This window comes from Lontra canadensis, unplaced genomic scaffold (assembly GCF_010015895.1).
Source record: "Lontra canadensis isolate GAN:19392208 unplaced genomic scaffold, GSC_riverotter_1.0 scaffold53, whole genome shotgun sequence".
NCBI lineage: Eukaryota > Metazoa > Chordata > Mammalia > Carnivora > Mustelidae > Lontra > Lontra canadensis.
The window spans coordinates 8130002-8146719 of record NW_022631047.1 but is presented as its reverse complement, the minus strand read 5'-3'; the positions used below and the strand labels follow the sequence as shown (position 1 = coordinate 8146719).

At 41.2% G+C, this 16718-nt stretch overlaps 1 protein-coding gene and 1 long non-coding RNA gene across 5 annotated transcripts in view; one reads left to right on the top strand and one right to left on the bottom strand.

The window, feature by feature from the left end:
• Window positions 1–16718, top strand: part of CUNH12orf56 (chromosome unknown C12orf56 homolog) — a 92948-nt gene that overhangs the window by 27802 nt on the left and 48428 nt on the right. For all 4 annotated transcript variants that reach the window (XM_032874656.1, XM_032874655.1, XM_032874659.1 and 1 more), the window contains exons 2-3: window positions 5119–5281; window positions 15309–15381. In XM_032874656.1, the coding sequence (XP_032730547.1) occupies window positions 5119–5281; window positions 15309–15381 (236 nt within the window). The remainder of the gene's footprint in view (window positions 1–5118; window positions 5282–15308; window positions 15382–16718) is intronic.
• The window catches only part of LOC116877744, a 64254-nt gene that overhangs the window by 25559 nt on the left and 21977 nt on the right, over window positions 1–16718 (bottom strand). The gene's annotated exons all lie outside the window — the stretch shown is intronic.

The following is a 16718-nucleotide window of genomic DNA, read 5'->3' as shown; positions in this document are numbered from 1 at the left end:
CCCGTTGAGCAGGGAGCCCAGTGCGGGACTCGATCCCAAGACCCTGAGATCTTGACTTGAGCCTAAGCTTAACTGCTTAACCGACTGAGCCACCCAGGTGCCCGAGGTTTCTTAATTTCTTAATTGCCTGGTCTGTCAGAAGTGACCTTCCTGATAACTGTGAGGCTGGGGTCTCTGGGCTAGTTTTCCTGGGCCAGCTTTGTAAGCACAGGCTCCTTAAATACACCAAATCTTTGGCCCTTAAAATGGTTTGCCGTATCTTGTTAAATGAATATCTACTCCCTCCAACCTGCAGCCCCCCCATGCCTTTTCAAAAGATTTATTTTGAGAGAGGGAGAGAGAGAGAGCATGTGGGAGAGTGGTAGGGAGGGGCAGAGGAAGAGAAAGAGTCCCAAGCAGACTCCTGCTGAGCACAGAGCCTAACGCTGGGCTCAATCCCATGACCCTGAGATCGTGACCTGAGCTGATTCCAAGAGCCTGACGCTTTGGGACACCTGGGTGGCTCAGTCATTAATCGGCTGCCTTGGCTCAAGTCATGATCCCAGTGTCCTGGGATCGAGCCCCACATGGGGCTCTCCACTCGGCCGGAAGCCTGCTTCTTCCTCTCCAGCTCCCCCTGCTTGTCTTCCCTCTCTCTCTGTGTCAAATAAATAAATAAAATCTTAAAAAAAAAAAAAAGTATGATGCTTTATCAACTGAGCCACTCAGTCACCCCAAATGAATATCTTTCTTAAACAGGACACTTAACAGAAGGCCTTGGATATACAATCAATGTGTACAATTATATCCTGGTAAAAGGAAGTCAGATCTTAACTCAATCTATTAAGTTTCTGAATTCTGGGGGAGCCAGTGAAAATCAGATATTTAAATATTTTTGGTTTATGAGAGCAGAATCTCTAAATTATTATGGGTTACACACTAGTTACAATTTAAGAAGGAAGATAAAAAGCTTCCTCATATATTTAGAAAATAGAACATTAGAACAACATCAATAATATTCTAAGCAAATAACCACAATAAAACTTCTACCAGTTTCATTTAGTCCTATAAAGTCAAGTCTCATCCTGGGGCATTTTAAGTTAGGAGTCTGATGAAGCCACCGGCTTCTTGACCTAATGGAGTCTTGGAAATCCTAACTCAGTCCGCTAGTGTGGTCTGAAGTCTTTGAAGAGCCTGTCTCAATGCTTTTCCCAGGAGGTTCTGCTCTGAGACTGTCCTTTGTTGAGGACAAAAAGACCTTTTTTTTTTTTTTTTAATCTTATAAAAGAACCTTCAAGCAAGCATCACAATAAAATAAAAACTATCCGTAGAAGACAGAGATTCAAATGACTGTGGTTGGTTTATTTTTGAGAACCTTTCAAATGTGAAAGGTCTGATGAAGTTGCCCATTAAAAACAGGCAACTTACTAGAAAATTTGGTTTTTCCTATGGCATGCAAAACAAAGGTAATAAAGCCATTGCAAAAAATTAGACAAGATGTCTCTAAGAATAGTGACAAAGCCCATTTTTAAGAACATCAATAAAAGTTACATCTGAGGGGCACCTGGGTGGCTGGCTCAGTCAGTTAAACATCTGCCTTTGGCTCAAGTCATGATTCCGGGGTCCTGGGATCGAGCCCTGCTTCTCCCTCTCCCTCTGCCTCTGCCTCTCCCCACTGCTTGTGCTTGCTCGCTCTCTCTCTCTCTCACACATAAATAAATAAAATCTTAAAAAGAAGAGGTTACATTTTTGTAACTGATTTGTAAAAATAAATGAACATAATTTTTATATGGAGAAAGTCTTTAATATAATATAGCAATACTGAAATACAATATATATAATCACTACATGTAATCACATATATATGTATATAAATGTGCCAAGATAATACAACTTTTTAAAAAGATTTTTGTTTTAAAGATTTTATTTATTTATTTGACAGATGGAGAAAGAGCACAAGTAGGCAGAGAGGCAGGCCGAGGGAGAGGGGGAAACAGGCTCCCCACTGAGCAGGGAGCCCGATGCGGGACTTGATCCCAGGACCCTGGGATCATGACCTGAGCCGAAGACAGACGCTTAACCAACTGAGCCACCCAGGCGCCCCTAAAGATTTATTTATATACAGTACGCCTGGGTGGCTCAGTTGGTTAAGCATCTGGTTTTGGCTCAGGTCATGATCTCAGAATCCTAGGACTGAGCCCCATTATCGGGTTCTCTACTTATCGGGGAAGCCTGCTTCTCCCTCTCCCTCTGCAGCTCCCCCTGCTTGTGCTCTCTTACTCTCTCTTTCAAATAAATAAATAAAATCTTACAAGAAAAAAAGATTTTACTTACTGAGAGAGAGAGAGCAAGAGAGCACAAGTGCACAGGGGCCAGGGACAGAGAGATTGAGAGTCTTAAGCAGGCTCCATGCTGAGTGTGGAGCCTGAGGTGGGGTTCGATCTCAGAACTCTGAGATCAGGACCTGAGCCAAAATCAAGAGTGGTATGCTTAGCCAATGGTGCCACCAGGTGCCCCAGATTGTAACAACATTAAACCAAAACTAGCAGGGCTCCTGGGTGGCTCAGTCGGTTGGGCATCTGCCTTAGGCTCTGGTCATGATCCTGCTTCTCCCTTTGCCTGTCTCTCCCTCTGCTCCCCCTCTCTCAATCTCTCTTTCTCTCTCTCTCTGACAAATAAATAAATAAAATTAAAAAAAAAATAAAGTATTAGATGTTAGGGGCATCTGGCTGTTCAGTCGGAGGAGTGTGCAAGTCTTGATCTCAGGGTTATGAGTTTGAGCCCTACACTGAATGTAGGAATTACTTAAAAATAAAATATTATAAAAAGTAGGGGTGCCTGGGTGGCTCCGTCTTTGGGTGTCTGCCTTCAGCTCAGGTCATGATCCCAGGGTCCTGGGATTGAGCCCCACACCAGGGTCCCTACGGGTCAGGAAGGCTGCTTCTCCCTCTCCCACCCCCTCTGCTTGTGTTTCCTCTCTCGCTGTGTCTCTGTCAAATAAATAAATAAAATATTTTTTAAAAATTTAAAAAGTAAATAAAAATAAAGTATTAGATGTTAAATTTCCTTATTTTGGGGGAATTATAGAAACATTTTTCTTCTACAAGGGCTTATTTCTGCAAGTCATCAAAACAGAGCTCCTTAGTCTTTATAATTAATTTATTAATACCCTCTGGAAAGAGGAAAGTATTACCCACTACCATAATAAGAGGTAAAGGCTTTTCTAAATTATAGACATCTAGGTAGAGAGCATATATTTTCAGATCAGTAAACACAAAAACACACAATCTCACTGGTTCAGATATCCAACAACCGTTCTCTTAATCAAAGGGTGGTAATCAGTTGCATTCCACTGGACACAATCAACTTGTATCAGTATGAACTGGAATAATTTTCACTATTACCAGTTTTCTACAATTTACAGTGTTTTCTTTTCTTTAAGTATTTTTAAATAGTCTCTACACCCAACGTGGGGCTCAAACTTACAACCCTAAGATCAAGAGTCACAGGCTCTACCTACTAAGCCAGTAACTCAACTGGCTTAAAACACTTAAAGTGTTTTAAAGAATTATTTATTTATTTGAGAGAGAGAGAAGAAAAAGACAGAGAGAGACAGCACACTTGAGTGGGGGGAGGGGCAGAGGGAGGAGGAGAGAACCTCAAGCAGAGGTAGAGCCCATTATAGGGCTCCAGCTCATAGTTCTGCCATCATGACCTGAGCTGAAATCAGGAGTCAGTCGCTTAACCAACTGAGCCACCCAGGCACCCCCACTTACAGTGTTTTAAAATAGCGCAAAGGCAATAAATGATGGAAAACACCTAGATCATCTTTTTTGCCCAATTCAAAGTCTGTTATAATTTTTCTGACCACAGCAAGAGAAAAAAATAAAATACAGAGTTACATAAAACAAACAAAAACCTTAGCCATGTGTAAAATAGGATTCTAATTTTATAAGCATATCCTTGCAGGTATCAAATATCTTAAGCCATTTCTGAAGAATCTTGTTCAGAAGAGGAACCTCTACTAACTATAAGCTTTTATAATTAATGAAAACACATCCTTGGAAGACCTGCTATGCTTCATTAGCTTGATTCGAATTACTCTATATATTTGAAAATAATTTTAAAAATTAAATTTGAGTAGATTCTGATACCTTTTCATTAGTTTACCTTCCAACTTTAATTCCCCTGAGTTAAATTTTTAAAAAATTATTTGATATTTCCTTCATATATTTGTGAAAAGAGAAGGATGAAACTGGATGATCACAGGAAATATGTTTAGCCAAATTCTAAGTAACTTTGCAAAAAGCCTATAAAGGTATTCCTCCTGATGCTTGGATTAAAGGTTTTAAATATGCCTCTGGTGATTCTCTGGCTTTACTCTTGGCTTTTCAGTCAGATGTTATTGCTGCCTACCTGTCATAAAAAGGGAAGTAGATTGTTAAAGATCTAAAAATTCTAAGTATTGGGGTGGCTGGGTGGCTCAGTCAGTTAAGCATATGACTCTTGGTTTGAGCTCAGGTCTTGATCCTGAGGTCGTGAGTTGAAGCCTGGTTTTGGGCTCCATGCTAGCTGTGGAGCCTCCTTAAAAAAAAAAAAAAAAAAAAAATCCCAAGTATTTATTGAGACCTTTTCTCTTTTTAATCAAGAATAGAAAACAGAGCACTTTGGAGAGAAGAGAAAGCTATTTAGGAGCAGGAACTTTCCATAATTCAAGCCTGGAAGTTTGTATTCCTAGAATTTTTGTATACTGTCCCCTGCAAATGGACATTTTTCCACTGCACAGAAAAATCCTAGTTTAAGGCCATTAATTATACATTTTTAAGACTTAAAAAAAAATCTATTCTCAAAATGAAAGGGTGAGGGATATATTTTCACAAACAAAAACACTATTACTATTTAGCAATCCTGTAGTGTAAATAGTGTCTTAGGGTCTGTTGCTAAATGCATTTTTAGTAAAGACTAAAAGAAATAGAGGAACAACTGAGAAACCTGATAAGAAGAGGAAAGATTTCCCAGGAAAAAAATAAGAAAGAATGTGCTTTAAACTTGCCCTAAGCTTTAGGGGATTTATTATCACAGGACAGAGAAACAGTTGTATTTGCCCTCAATTAGCTTAATTAATTATATTTTTTTCAGATTGATGATTATCCACAATTTTTGAGTCCACCAGATAGAGAAACCAACCAACATATTCGTATCATCCATTCTTCAAATGTTTTAAAAAAAGAGCATGAAAAATCAAAAGGTGTCAAGAAATGCTCATTTCCATTTCATCATGGTACTTCTGACAACAAAAAAGGTATGCAATATATTTCTTAAAGAGACACAAGAAAAGATGCATTACTTTGTAAGACAAAAAAGAATGTTCTTTTTTCCTCCCCAGCTTTACTGAGGTATGCTGACAAATAAAAATTATATATAAGGTGTTAACTGTGATATTTTAGTCTATGTATACACTATGAAATGATTATCACAATCAGGCTAATCATCCCACATAGTTTTCATTTTGTATAAGCGATGAGAACACTTAAGATATATTTTCTTTGCAAGTTTCAAGCACACCCTTCATTATTGTTAACTATAGTCATCATGCTGTGCATTTTGGTCTCCAGAACTTATTTGTCTTATAATGAACATCTACCTTTTGACCAACATCTACCTTTCCCCCCACCAAGCCCCCAGACCCTGGTAAATTACCATTTTACTATCTGTTACTATGAGTTTATCTTTTTTGGGTTCAACATAAGTGAGATTATGCAGTGGTTCTCTTTTTATGTCTGGTTTATTTCACTTAGCATTATGTCCTGCAGGTTCATCCATGTTGTCTCAAATGCAAGATTTTCTGTTTTTTAGATTTTATTTTACTTCTTTATATTTTAAAGTAATCCCTACTTCCAAAGTGGGTCTTGAACTCATGACACCAAGATCAACAGTTAGATGCTTGGGATGCTTGGGTGGCTCAGTCGGTTGGGCGGCTGCCCTTGGCTCAGGCTGTGATCCCAAGGTCCTGGGACTGAGTCCCACATTTGGGTCCTTGCTCAGTGGGGAGCCTGGTTCTCCCTCTGCCTGCTGCTCCCCCTGCTGTGCTCCCTCTCTCAGATGATAAAATAAATAAAATCTTAAAAAAAAAAAAAAAGAGCCAGATGCTCTGCTGACTGAGCCAGGCAGGTGCCCCAGGATTTTTTTTTTTTTTTGAAGATTTATTTATTTATCTGAAACAGAGAGAGAGAACATGAGCAGCGGGGGAGGGTAGGGGCAGAGAAGAGAGAGAATCCACAAGCAGTCTTCTCACTGAGCAGGGAGCCAGACTTGGAGCTCAATCCCAGGACCCTGAGATCAGGACCCGAGCCTAAATCAAGAGCTGGACACACACCTGAGTGAGTCCCCCAGGCAGCCCAGATTTTCCTTTTTTTAAAGGCTAAATAATATTAGATTGTGTGTATATGCATGTGTGCACACACCCCCACCCCTGACACCCACACACATTTTATTTATCCATTCATGTATTGCTGGACACTAAGGTTACTGTAAATAATGCTGCTATGAATAGGGAGGGCAGTTATCTGAGATAGTGGTTTTATTTCCTTTAAATACAAACCCAGAAATGGGAATGCTGGATCATATGTTAGTCCTATTTTCATTTTTTGAGGAGCCTCCATACTGTTTTCGACAGTGGTCGTACCAATTTGCAGCCCTACAAAGAGTGCATAAGGGTTCCCTTTTCTCCACATCCTCACCAATCCTTGCTATCTTTTGGCTTTTTGAGGATTGCCATCCTAACAGTTGTGAGGTCTCATTGTGGTTTTGATTTTCAGTTCCATGATGATTAATGAGTTGATCCATCCATTCTCAGCACAGTTTGCCATACATGAGCATATGTGGGAAAAAAGGAAAGAAAGAAAAGAATGGAAAGGAAGAAAGGGAGGGAAGGCGGGGGGAGAAATGAAGAAAAACAAAAGAGAGAAAGAAGTGTGTTCACTAAATACTGGTTTTAAAAAAAGAATGAGTTAAAATCTGGATTCCATTTGGTCAGTTCTTTTTTTAAGTTATTTTTAAGATTTTATTTATTTAGTCATCAGAGAGAGAAAGACTGAGCACAAGCAGGGGGAGCGACAGGCTGAGGGAGAAGAAGGCTCCCCGCTGAGCAGAGAGCCCGATGCAGGGCTTCATCCCAGAACCCTGGGATCATAACCTGAACCGAAGGCAGATGCTTAACCCACTGAGCCACCCAGGCACCCCTGGTCAGTTCTTGTTTAATTTTCATAACCTTATTAACAACCACATTTTTTTTTCTTTTTGTTTTTTAAGATTTGACAGAGAGAGACACAGTGAGAGAGGGAACACAAGCAGGGGGAGTGGGAGGGGGAGAAGCAGGCTTCCCGTTGAACAGGGAGCCCAATGTGGGGTTTGATCTCAGGACCCCAGGATTATGAACTGAGCCAAAGGCAGATGCTTAACGATTGAGCCACCCAGGCGCCCCCAACAGCCACATATTTTAATGAAAAACCTGATCAAGAAGTACAGGGGATAACCAGAAACATTGTGAACCTGGCTTTAGGAAAACTCCTGAGAGTCATCTCTGTGAATCCTGGGCTCCCACAAGCAAGGGAAGCCACAAGGTCCTGTTCCAATAATTATGGTTTATTGTGGTTATTAACAGCATTCACTCTTCATTCAAAAATAGTGTTGGGAACTTGTTCACCCAAGAACTATGATTCACACTTAGATAAAAAAAAGATGAAAAGCCACCTTTAATTTTGTTTAGGGAGCTCAGCATCTGATGCAGATGATTTTCCGACTGGGCACAAGGAGATCTGGAAAATCCACAGTGGGGTGGGGACAAAGGGGCGGTGAGGAGTCAGGGCTCCCGGGACTCACCCTGCTCGAACAGAGCTCCCGTGCTTTTATGTTTCACATTTTGGGCTGTACATCCTTCTGGTGAGTAAGTTTTAAAAATCCAAGGACAAATAGATAAAAATAGAATATATAGTTCAGCATTACACTCTTTATTTCGAGGTCTTATTTTATATATGTCCATAAAATGTGATTGTACCTAAAGGAGCCCTTTATATGCAATCCACATAACCGGGAGGTGGTCAAAAGCAGAGAAGCATGGGCTTTGGACTTGCTAAGCTGACATCTGAATCCTGTCTCCCGCCTTTCCAGCTGTGTGACTGTCTATCTGTGAGCCTCAGTTTCCTTGTCTTTCTATTGCTACTTTCACAGGGTTTTTGTGTTACATGAAATAATGTGGGCAAGGCTGGGCACACAGCAGGAAAGCAGTCAGCTGTTGAGATCACATCCTTGGCTTAGAGGAAGGTCAGAATAAAGTCCCCACAGGGCTCCTGGATAGGCCCTTCCACTTCTGGCCTCTAGGCAGTGGAGCTAGACCAGTGCACACCAGTCAACTGGCTCTTCACTAGGCTTCCCTCCAGGTAAGACTCAGAGCTCTTGGAGCACCGGATAACTACAAAGTGTGAGAAAACTATCCAGTGTTTGTACACTCTCATAGACAAGCACCCTTCCACACTGACACTCCATGGCATGACAACTGTTTGTAGAAGTTGTAATTAGACTTACTAAATCCCTGGTTGCTCCCCAGGTCTCTTGCCACCCTAATTAGAGTACCTAACTGGCGTTGGTTGCCTTAAATGCATATTTATCCTTGTCCACAAGCATAATTATTCTTGGTTTGTTTTTCCCCCAAGATGTATAAGAAGATAAAAAACACACGTTAAAGAAGCTAATTACAGGCAGAAGTTTTATGAAATTTAAATTCCTAGAAACTTCACAAATGATGTTAAAAGCAGTGAAGATACTTTAAAAAAAAAACTTATCTTGTATTCCGCACATGGCTGTTCATAAAATTATACCTCTCCTCCACTCCTGCTTCTTCACTTTCATCTCTGAATGTTTCATCTGACACTTTGGTGTAGGGAGTTTTGAAAACCCAAAACTGCTACTGTCACAAGGAGTCATACATAGCACACATTACAGAAATAAAAGCATCCCCCCTTTCTAGAATGCCAACAGTCCTGCACTCTGATGCCGGTTTTCCACCAAGCTGCTTCTTCCCTGGGTTAGTGTTGCCATATACCCTGTGGGACCATGGGGGTTCACCTCCTAGACAGTCTGTAATATGCAGACCTGAAGCAAGAGAGAGGTCAAACCTGTCTGACTATCTTCTTGACAACAGTCATTGCTAGAGGCTTTAATGTTAATACTGATGATATCATGCCCAGAGAAGTAGCTCACATTAACTGCTCAGCATTTATTTATTTATTTATTTATTTTTTTAACTGCTCAGCATTTAAATAAAGATAATTATTAGAACTTACTCCAAACCTCCTGGGTGAAAGCCTAGGGAATATTTGTGTCATGTGGCAAAGCTCACACTCAAACCAACTGGATTATTTTAACAAAGGAAGCTCAAAAGTGAGAATCATTTGTAGTAAAAATACTTAGTTTCATCATCTCATTTTCAATAGGCTTCCTAATTATGCCCTACTTTTCTGGAGATATATAGAAAAAGAGGATTTTCTCTAGAGTATACATGTGTCCTTATATGGGTCAGAGGTAGCACTTTAAATTGTACTTTCGGGGCGCCTGGGTGGCTCAGTGGGTTAAGCCTCTGCCTTCGGCTCAGGTCATGATCAGGGTCCTGGGATCGAGTCTCGCATCGGGCTCTCTGCTCGGCGGGGAGCCTGCTTCCCCCTCTCTCTCTGCCTGCCTCTCTGCCTACTTGTGATCTCTCTCTGTCAAATAAATAAATAAAATCTTTAAAAAAAAATAAATTGTTCTTTTTATGTGTAGATGAAAGGGGATGGTTATTAAACTCTAAATGAACAATGCTGACAGGAGCAGAGCGGCTGTGGTGAACTGTATTAGCTGCTAATGCTCTAGAATGAATTGACTGATTAGCCCCTTAGTTTCAAGTACATTCTTCTTTTTTTTTTTTTTTTAAGATTCTATTTATTTATTCATGAGAGACGGAGAGAGAGGCAGAGGGAGAGGGAGAAGCAGGCACCCTGCAGAGCAGGGAGACCGATGGGGGATTCAGGACCCTGGGACCATGACCTGAGCTGAAGGCGGACACCCAACGACTGAACCATCCAGGCACCCTCAAGTACATTCTTGGACAGCAATGTCCAACAGAACTTTCTGCAATGATGGAGCTGTTCTGTATGTAGTCTAATTACATCTAGTACAGTGGCCAACAGCCACCTGTGACCCCTGTGCAATTAAGATGTGATTAGTGCTACTAACTGAATTTTAATTTAATGTTAATTTTAATGGCCACAGGTGTCTAGTAGCTATAGAATCAGTCACTGCAGTTCTAGATGCATAGAAAAGACTTTAATGGCCTTGGTGGTGTCTTTTGAAACACTGGCATAACATGAAGTAGACTAATCCCCAAAATAGAGTGAAACATCATAATTTGATGACACATACACTGAACCAGGTTTTATACAAATATAAGATTTTCTTTTATACCTAAAATCTACATATTTTTAAAAATGATTGTGGTGGAAGAAAATGAAAACAAGGGGCTGATGAGTCTCTCAGGTTTAGTGGATAATTTTTACATAGGCTTGGCAGTCTTCCCCATAGGATTAGGGTTTTGACAAATATAATCAGATCTCTTGCAGTTAAGAAAGCATTGCATTTTTTTTGTAGTGTCCTTTCTAAAAATGTGCCTCAGCTGATCAGCACTACTGAACATGTCGCCAGGCATCCACCGTGCTAAATGGGAGAAGGACTTCATATCTAAGCTACTGAAGAAGACTGTGAGGTGCTCTGTGCACCCTAAAGAACATAGTGGCAGAAAACACTGTCATCTGCTATCTGTCATCAGGCTCTCTTTTCATTATGGCCTTACACCTGCCAGACTCTGGCCACTGGCACCTAGGGGACCAGCCCTTCCAGCCGATGTAGAAACAGAAATCAAGCTGTACTTCATTTTTCAGTGGACAGCAGAGATGATCCTAAGATCCTAAGATCATCAACGGTAACACCGTTGATACCAATGAAACGTAAAGCTAACATAGAGAGGGGCAGGGATGCTGACCCTAAAGTTGTTTTTTGTCATAACCTTTGATGGCCTCACACACAAAAAAGAAAGTTCAAGGTTGGTGAACCTGCATGAAATCAGGTTGAAGAGACAGTTAAGGCTGACTGTTTAGGTAATACCAGCTTCCTAATAGAAAAGACTCAGTGATTTCTTCTCCCCTCCCAGCAAGCCCGCAGTGCTGTGCTCCATTTCCTTCCAGCTCTCCTCCAAAATGCCTGAGGTGTTGCTGTATATCCAGGATCCTGTGGTTCACGTTCCTGACAGTCCGTAATATGTGGTCCTGAGGCAAGAGGCTCAAACCTGCTGACTTCTGTGCCACAAATGCTAATACGTTCTACTTAATTCCAGCAACGATCAAAGGCATTATTTATATCACAATTAGTGCCCACATTTGTGAAAAGCCTACTATTAGAAGTGTCTATGATGACCGGGGTCTTAAACTTATATAGTTAGTAGAAGTTTTTCACTTTCAAGTAGAAAAAACTCACTCTGCCTAACTTAATGCCAAAGAGAATTTATTGAAGGATTTTGAGTCTTTTAGGGAATCAAGAGGGGAACAGAAGAAACCCAATAGTGGAAGACCAGAAACCCGGGGGCCTGTTCCTGGGCCTGAACAGCCTGTGAGGGACTTTCTTCTCAATATGGCCAGTTTCAAAGACTCCCAGTTCTGCCTGTCATGTCCAGATGTCACAATCCTAGAGGGAGACATTGATCAGCCCAACTTGGGTCAGAGCCCACCCCCAGACCACTCAGCTACAGCTTGGATAGGGATGGATCCAGATTTTGTGGGGACTAAAAACTCATACAATTTGCAGAGCCTTCCTTAAGGAAAAGAGTCAAGACACCAAATACAATTGATCTGGAAATGTTGGGGTTCAGAGCAAATGGTCAAGAAAGAATTCTTGAAATGTCTTCAGCGCAAAAAGCTGGGGTTTTTTGTTTTTTTGTTTGTTTGTTTGTTTGTTTGTTTGCTTTGTTTCAAACATGGGGACAGAATCTGAGGGCAGAAAGAATTGCACGGGGGTTGTGATGGGTAATTGATTACATACTTTGAAGTTGGGAGGGGCTTAGGGGTAGCGTAAGTCTCTAAGGAATTTTGGAAACAAGGTTTCCAGGAACTTGAGGGGGCTAGCTGTCGTTAGGAAAAAGTCATTTATTGCTGTCTAGTCAAACCTTAGTCATGAGACCCTTCAGATGTATATCAGTGGGTCATATGCTTGGAGGATGATTGGTGCCATATATCTCGGAGGGTAGAAATAAAAGAAGTTTCCAAAGGAATTTTTATATGTTAAAGAAGACTTATAGGATCCTGGGGGCAGTTGGGCTAAGATTGCCTTTTGCCCTTAACAAAGTATATTAACATTGAGACAGCTGAATCCCTAGAGGAATGTCATTCTACCTGTTTCAAGGACTTGTCAATGGGCTGTAAGTAGCAAGGAAATTTAATTTTTTCTTTTGCCTTTGTTTCCCACATCATAACAACTGCAGTACTTCCAAGAAATATAGGCAGAAGAAATCACAAACATATTCCTCTACGGACAAGAGGAAGTGTGAGACAGAAGGAAAACTGAAGTGGAAAGGACCTGTGGTCTTGAATGATTGTGGCTAAAATGTCTTCCCTTTACGTATTTAATAAAAACATTTGGCCAGGGGCGCCTGGGTGACTCAGTGGGTTAAGCCTCTGCCTTCGGCTCAGGTCATGATCTCAGGGTCATGGGATCGAGCCCCACATCAGGCTCTCTGCTCAGCAAGGAGCCTGCTTCCCTCCCCTCTCTCTGCCTGCTTGTGATCTCTGTCTGTCAAATAAATAAATAAAATCTTAAAAAAAAGAACAATAAAACCATACATTTGGCCATGCACACACATTGTTATGGCCTCTCAAGACTTTGGAAGGAAATCGTGCAAGTGAGGGGCACTAGAGCTGAATTATCATTAATTTCATTGGAAAGAGCAGTTTTTGTTTTGTTTTGTTTTGTTTTGATTTTAATAAAGATGGGGCACCCATACTGTAGAAGAGGCCAGCCCCTTAAAGAAGGGAAGGTGCTGGGAAGACAAAATGTCAGAAGACCACTATAGCTTGGTCCTTCCATTAGTCACGGCATAGCTGTGGTTTCCCACTTTCGTGTGTGTGTGTGTGTGTGTGTGTGTGTGTGTGTTTAAGGATTTTATTTTTAAGTAATCTCTATACCCAACATGGGGCTCAAACTCACACTTCTGAGATCAAAAGTCACATGCTCTACCCCCTGAGCCAGCCAAGCGCCCCTCAGTTTCCCACTTATCAGGTTTTTGGCCTCACATCCCCAGGTGATCTCCAAATCTGATGAAATATGCCGGACTTCAAGGGGGCTGTGTTGACCTCATCTGTCTAGATCAGAGCCAGCCAGAAAACCGCCCACAGCCTCCAGCTATCTTTTTATAGAATCCCCTCCAGCATCACCTTTGGCTCTCTTCGGTAAAAGGGTTCTTTCTTCTAAGCATGGAGGTGCTTTGGGATCCTCTCAGAACCACGGGAGTGAAAGAGAATTTTGTAGAGCAGTTCAAAAGGAAAGGGGTCAAACACAGTGCAAACACACTTACGATTTTGATTTCATTTTGTGTAAATTTTGACTTAAAAATAAACGGAAAAAATTAAAAGAGAGGAAGGAGTAAAGGGAAGCAAGCAAGTCAAGAAAGGAAGCTGCGGACAGAGCCAGGGAAATCCCCAGAAGGCGTTCTCTGTGGGAGCAGGGCTTTCTCTCTTTCTCTCCCTGGCTCTTTGTTTGGCCTGTGCATCCCCTAACTCCAACCCTTCCGCAGGGATGCAGAGATGGTGACAGGAAACACGGAGTTTCCACTGGAGCTTAGAATGTGAGGACCATACTGACATCTTGCAGTAGCCTACAGAAATGTAAATTTGGTTCTCATGCAGAACACTTCTCAGATACTATTATTGTTTGTCCCTCCAAACAAACTACACACATAATTGGGAGGACACGACAGTGTTCTTGATGTTATGATTGGCTCTTTGATTTTCACTTTAAATTAAACTAAGGTATATTGTATAACTACTCTACCAGGCACCACACAAGTCCTTTTTATGCACATTATCTTATTTTCACTCACAGAATTATCATCTTCCTTTTTGTAAATTAAGATACTGAGTCCAGGGACGCCTGGGTGGCTCAGTTGGTTGGGCAGCTGCCTTCGGCTCAGGTCATGATCCCAGCGTCCTGGGATCGAGTCCCGCATCGGGCTCCTTGCTCTGCGGGGAGCCTGCTTCTCCCTCTGCCTCTGCCTGCCATTCTGTCTGCCTGTGCTCGCTCTCTCTCCCTCTCTCTGACAAATAAATAAAATCTTTAAAAAAAAAAAAAAAAAAAAAAAGATACTGAGTCCAGTGGGGCGCCTGGGTGGCTCAGTGGGTTAAGCCTCTGCCTTCGGCTCAGGTCATGATCTCAGGGTCCTGGGATCGAGCCCCACATCAGGCTCTCTGCTCGGTGGGGAGCCTGCTTCCCCCTCTCTCTCTGCCTGCCTCTCTGCCTACTTGTGATCTCTGTCAAATAAATAAATAAATAAATCTTAAAAAATATATATATACTGAGTCCAGAGTGAAAAGGTAACTGGAAAGTCTTGCAAACTATAAAGTAACTTTTTACAAGAATCTGAAGTTAAGCACATGTTTTCCTTTTTTTTTTTTAAATTTATTTATTTGACAGACAGAGATCACAAGTAGGCAGAGAGGCAGGCAGAGAGAGAGGGGGAAGCAGGCCCCTTGATGAGCAGAGAGCCTGATGAGGGGCTCGATCCCAGGACCCTGAGATCATGACCTGAGCCAAAGGCAAAGACTTAACCCACTGAGCCACCCAGGTGCCCCTTAAGCACATGTTTTAACATCAAAGCCAAAATTCCTTTTGTCCCATCATGCTGCCCAGTTTATACTTTGGGACTTGCAAGGTTTTTGTTTTGTTTTGTTTTGTTTTTGGAGGAGGTTGGGAAGGGACAGAGGGAGAGGGAGAGAGAATCTTAACCAGGTTCCCACCTGAACCGACCTGATGTGGGGCTTGATCTTACCACCCTGAGAGCACAACCTGAGATGAAATCAAGAGTTTGATGCTTAATCAACCGAGCCACCCAGATGCCCCAGGACTTGGAAGTTTTTGCGAGGATTTATGAACAGTCATCAAATCAGTATGTGTAATTATAATTTCTAAACAAACTCAATCAAATTATGTAATGAATTATCAAATGACTTCTTTTTCCCTTTTTTTTTTTTTTTTAGTCAAAGAAGAGATTAATGGCTCTGTCTTTTGGAGAGGCAAAGAGCCCAGAAATTTGAATGAATCCTCTCTCAGGTGAGATTTTGTTTGGAGTATGTTTTTAACTTGCTGACCAAAACTTATCTTTTTGCTCATTTTAATGTTTTTTCTCTACTAATGGTTTTGGACTGAGTTTTGTTTATTTCATATATATAATAATGAAGAAGATAGTTTGGGAGTTCTTCTAAATTCAAATCCGGTTAGTTTAAATAGTGAAATATAATATTTCTCATATCAATGGAATATATAGATTTCACAATGTAACTAAATAATTAAAGTTAAATTAAAAAAAAACATTTTCTAAGCTCTTGTTCTGTGTAGGACACTATGTTAGGCCCTGTAAAAAAACAAACAAACAAAAAAGATGAGTAAGGCATAGTTCCTGTCCTTGGGAAGCTGATTCTAACTAGAATATGTGACATTTGCCCAAACATAGATAATACAGAGTACACATGCTAAGTGTCATCAGTGAGTTTGAGCGAATTGCCAAAGAGCTTTGAAGAGGGGAAAGGTTATATTCAGTTTTTGGGGGGAAGTCAAGATGTCAGAGTGACAGTTGAAGAAAAAATAGTGCACATGAAGATGGAGATATTGCAGCTGGAAGTGATAATAAAATCTAAGAGGCAGGAAAAAAATGGAGCATGTATCCGGAAAGGGAAGCAGTCTGCAGTGATACAGAAATACAACGGGGGGGGCGGGGGTGCCTGGCTGGCTCCATCAGCAAAGCATGCAACTCTGGATTTCAGTTGTGAGTTCAAGCCCATTTTGGGCACTGAGCTTACATAAAATAAAATAAAATAAAATAAAAAGTAAAAAAAAAATTAAAATTAAAATAGAACACGAATACCATGAATAAGGTTAGAAAGTAAAACTAGGCCCATAATTGAGAGAATCTTAAAGTCCAGCTCAAGACTTTGTATGCCCTTTCTTAGGTTGTAAGGAAACTATTGATAAAATAACTAGTTGTGCTTCAAATGGACTAAAGCAAGGAGAAACCAGATTGGTGGGAAGTAATGATAATCTGCATTGGTCTAGTGGCAAAGGGAGTAAAGAAAAAGGGATGATGGGGCACCCGGGTGGCTCAGTGGGTTAAGCCTCTGCCTTTGGCTCAGGTCATGATCTCAGGGTCCTGGGATCGAGCCCTGCATCAGGCTCTCCACTCAGCGGGGAGCCTGCTTCCCCCACTCCTTCTGCCTGCCTCTGCCTACTTGGGATCGACCTCTGTCAAACAAACAAATAAATATTTAAAAAAAAAGAAAAAAAGAAAAAGGGATGGACGGAGAGATATTTCAGAAGCAAACTCTGCAAGACTGGCAACTGAACACGAGAGAGATGGGAGAGAAACCACTGTAGTTTCAAGCTGGGGTTACTGC